Source organism: Manduca sexta, unplaced genomic scaffold (assembly GCF_014839805.1).
Source record: "Manduca sexta isolate Smith_Timp_Sample1 unplaced genomic scaffold, JHU_Msex_v1.0 HiC_scaffold_547, whole genome shotgun sequence".
NCBI lineage: Eukaryota > Metazoa > Arthropoda > Insecta > Lepidoptera > Sphingidae > Manduca > Manduca sexta.
In genome coordinates, this window is record NW_023595349.1 from 502 (window position 1) to 3,361 (window position 2,860).

Genomic DNA, 2,860 nt, shown 5'->3' on the forward strand with positions numbered 1-2,860 from the left:
TACATATATTAATATCTTTCAATATTTTTATCATTTAGGTCCCATGTCTCCTAGATGGAGCAGAAGTCTTCAGTGACTACATTTCGAACTGTCTTGAGCTTCAAGTTCGATTTCGCTCTAAATTTTCCCAATAGTTTTTGCTTCGTCGATCGCAGTGCATCGACATGTTTGTTTGGGACAGCCACGTTAGCGTTTTTATTAGCCATCGCCATTCTTCCGCTCCCCAGATTTAAGAATAGCATCCATAACATATATTTTTTCTGCGGGACAAAACAAAAGAATAATAAAATACCACAGATATTTTTATAAGTGCGTATATTTAAAATGGCATCTCTGCGGCGAAATATTAAAATGAATATTCCTTTATGGTACCTGTAATTATGCCAACCTGCCTTACTGGATGTACACTGCTTGAATCCAGAATGCGCATCTGGCCGGAAGAAGCCTTTATGACGACTGTACATAGTGAAATAAAAGAAAAAGATTCTACTTTCGCACTATGCTACCGAACAATAAAAGATGCTTTCTAAATGCTGGACAATTTCTGTAAGTTGCTTCCTTATTTGCAGAGTAACTAAAACAATAGTACACGCTGTATATGTACATGTTTTTTTTATGTACATACAAAGAATGTATGTTACCGATGTTACTCTTATTATTAATCACAGTAGGATATTATTGTGCCATCTGATGGTCAGCGTATTAATTATAAACGGCCAAAACGTCAATAAAAAAGACGCAAATAAATTTGTGTCTTATAATGTTAACATTATGTATCTTTATAAATATAAGTCTTTGCAAAGGGCAGAGGTCATGGAGTGTCGAAATAAACTAAATTCAATTACAGCGTGCTTGGGACCCAAAATGATAGGTCGCTATTAACCGTGTTTACTTTGTGAAATTATATTGACCTGTTCATTCGTTGTATTTTTTCTACTTTGATTTAGCTTCGCGCTTAAGTTTATTTAACGAGTCCATTTAACAATACAATATAGAATAAAAAATAATGGAATTTTATTTTCATTCCAGATTACTCCTCTGCTATCCTGCTGACTGTGATCCACGCATGACGAAACATGGCCAACGGAGGCAACAATACCACATTATATAGTGACCTACTCTTCACAAGCGATCTCACGTTGCACCAAGACTTTTCTGTCGACGGGAGCATATACACTAATCACCAAGTCGTATGGCCAATAGAGAAATGTATAGACGAGCATCTCATCAACGACTCCAATATTGACATATCCAAAATGTACATGTATAATGGATCTCTTGTTTCATGTTTGGAACACGCTCCTATTCTCACTAAAAGTACTGTAATCAGAGCCAGTGTACTCTCAGCGATGGCCATTTTATCCTTCTTCGGTAATTTGGCCACGATTATCAGCATACAAAGGGGCAAGAGGGGGCGAGGGAGAGCGAGGCCATCTTGGACTGCAATATACAGCTTGATATTCCAACTGAGTATAGCAGATTTGTTGGTGACAATATTTTGTATAGCCGGAGAAGCGGCATGGTCGTTCACAGTGCAGTGGTATGCGGGAAATATAGCATGCAAAATATTTAAATTTCTGCAAATGTTTGCGCTGTACCAAAGCACATTTATACTAGTTCTGATAGGAGTGGACAGATGGCTTGCTGTAAAATATCCTATGAAAAGTATGGCTACGGCAACTAGGAGTGGAAGGCTCGTCGTCATTGCTTGGGTGTTGAGTGTGGTACTAAGCATTCCGCAGGTAATAATTTACATATTTCCATAAATTTTAAAGTAAACTAAATAAAGTTATTAACGCCAAGACGTTTACTCGAGAGAATGTCACGATGTGTTTGCAGAAGCAATTAAAAGTTGAAACTACTAAAGATGAATGAAAGGTGAACCGTTTAACCTTTTGGGAATACATTTGTGGTTTTAAATATAATCTTAGAGGCAGGTTTGTAAAAGTTATCTAAAGAATACTTTTTATATACAGTAGCAGTTTAAAACATCACTTTCGGTTAAATTTCAACTTTAAGTGATAAATAAATAACATATAAGATATATTTGCAATGGCTAATATTAGCCTGATAAGTAATGCGTTTAACCGTGTTTTTCATCATCGAGTTTATATTTATAAAGTTTAGCTCATCTATTGAAAAATGCGAAATCATTGTTCATTTCAATGCTGTTTCAATTTGAACATCCTGATATAACACAAATTTAATTATTGAAAAAAACTGGGCTACATTCTTTATTAAAATGACATTTGCTGCTTTTAATATGATAATAAAGTTCAGAGATGTATGATCATAGAGTAATTAATTCTTGGAATAATGTCAAATATATAGTATATTGATGTTTTCTTTTTTTATAATACGGCGAGGTTAAAAAGGCAAGAGAACTATCATATGAGTCACCCTGAACCCGTAAACGGGTGAACAGAAATATATCTGACGGTTTGGTCCATTCACCACAGCCACACCATACCACGTCGCAACGATAAAAGTGGTCCAGCATGTGGTTGATATCTACGATAACAATATAATTTGTATGAAAATTAACAGTTCCATTCTCTCGAATCACATTTTGCCGCCGAATTCAACCATGTGGGCGATATCGACCACATAGCACACATCATTTGTCCCTGAGATGTGGTATGGATGTGGTACCTACATGTGAATGGACTCTTAATAATCCAACATTTCTTCTTTTTTTAACCGACTTCAAAAAAAGGAGGAGGTTATCAATTCGACGTGAATTTTTATTAATTGAATGTCGAGACGTCAAAAGTACATGTTTTGCTAGCTCAATATAGTTAACAAAATATGTTGGTAAAGCTTATATTAGTTTGAAATTTATTTACTTCTTGTTACAAAA

General features: G+C 35.2%; 1 protein-coding gene across 1 annotated transcript; it reads left to right on the forward strand.

Annotated features, from left to right (window-relative positions):
* Nucleotides 1-1,033: 1,033 nt before the first annotated feature.
* On the forward strand, nucleotides 1,034-1,766 carry LOC119193443 (gonadotropin-releasing hormone receptor-like). The gene has a single exon (XM_037447047.1). It carries the CDS (start codon nucleotides 1,077-1,079, stop codon nucleotides 1,764-1,766), a length of 690 nt encoding a protein of 229 aa, XP_037302944.1. The 5' UTR covers nucleotides 1,034-1,076.
* Nucleotides 1,767-2,860: the final 1,094 nt, after the last annotated feature.

What these genes read in the sequence shown, in the direction of transcription:
- LOC119193443 (XM_037447047.1), top strand. Translation starts at nt 1,077, where the DNA reads ATGGCCAACGGAGGCAACAATACCACATTATATAGTGACCTACTCTTC.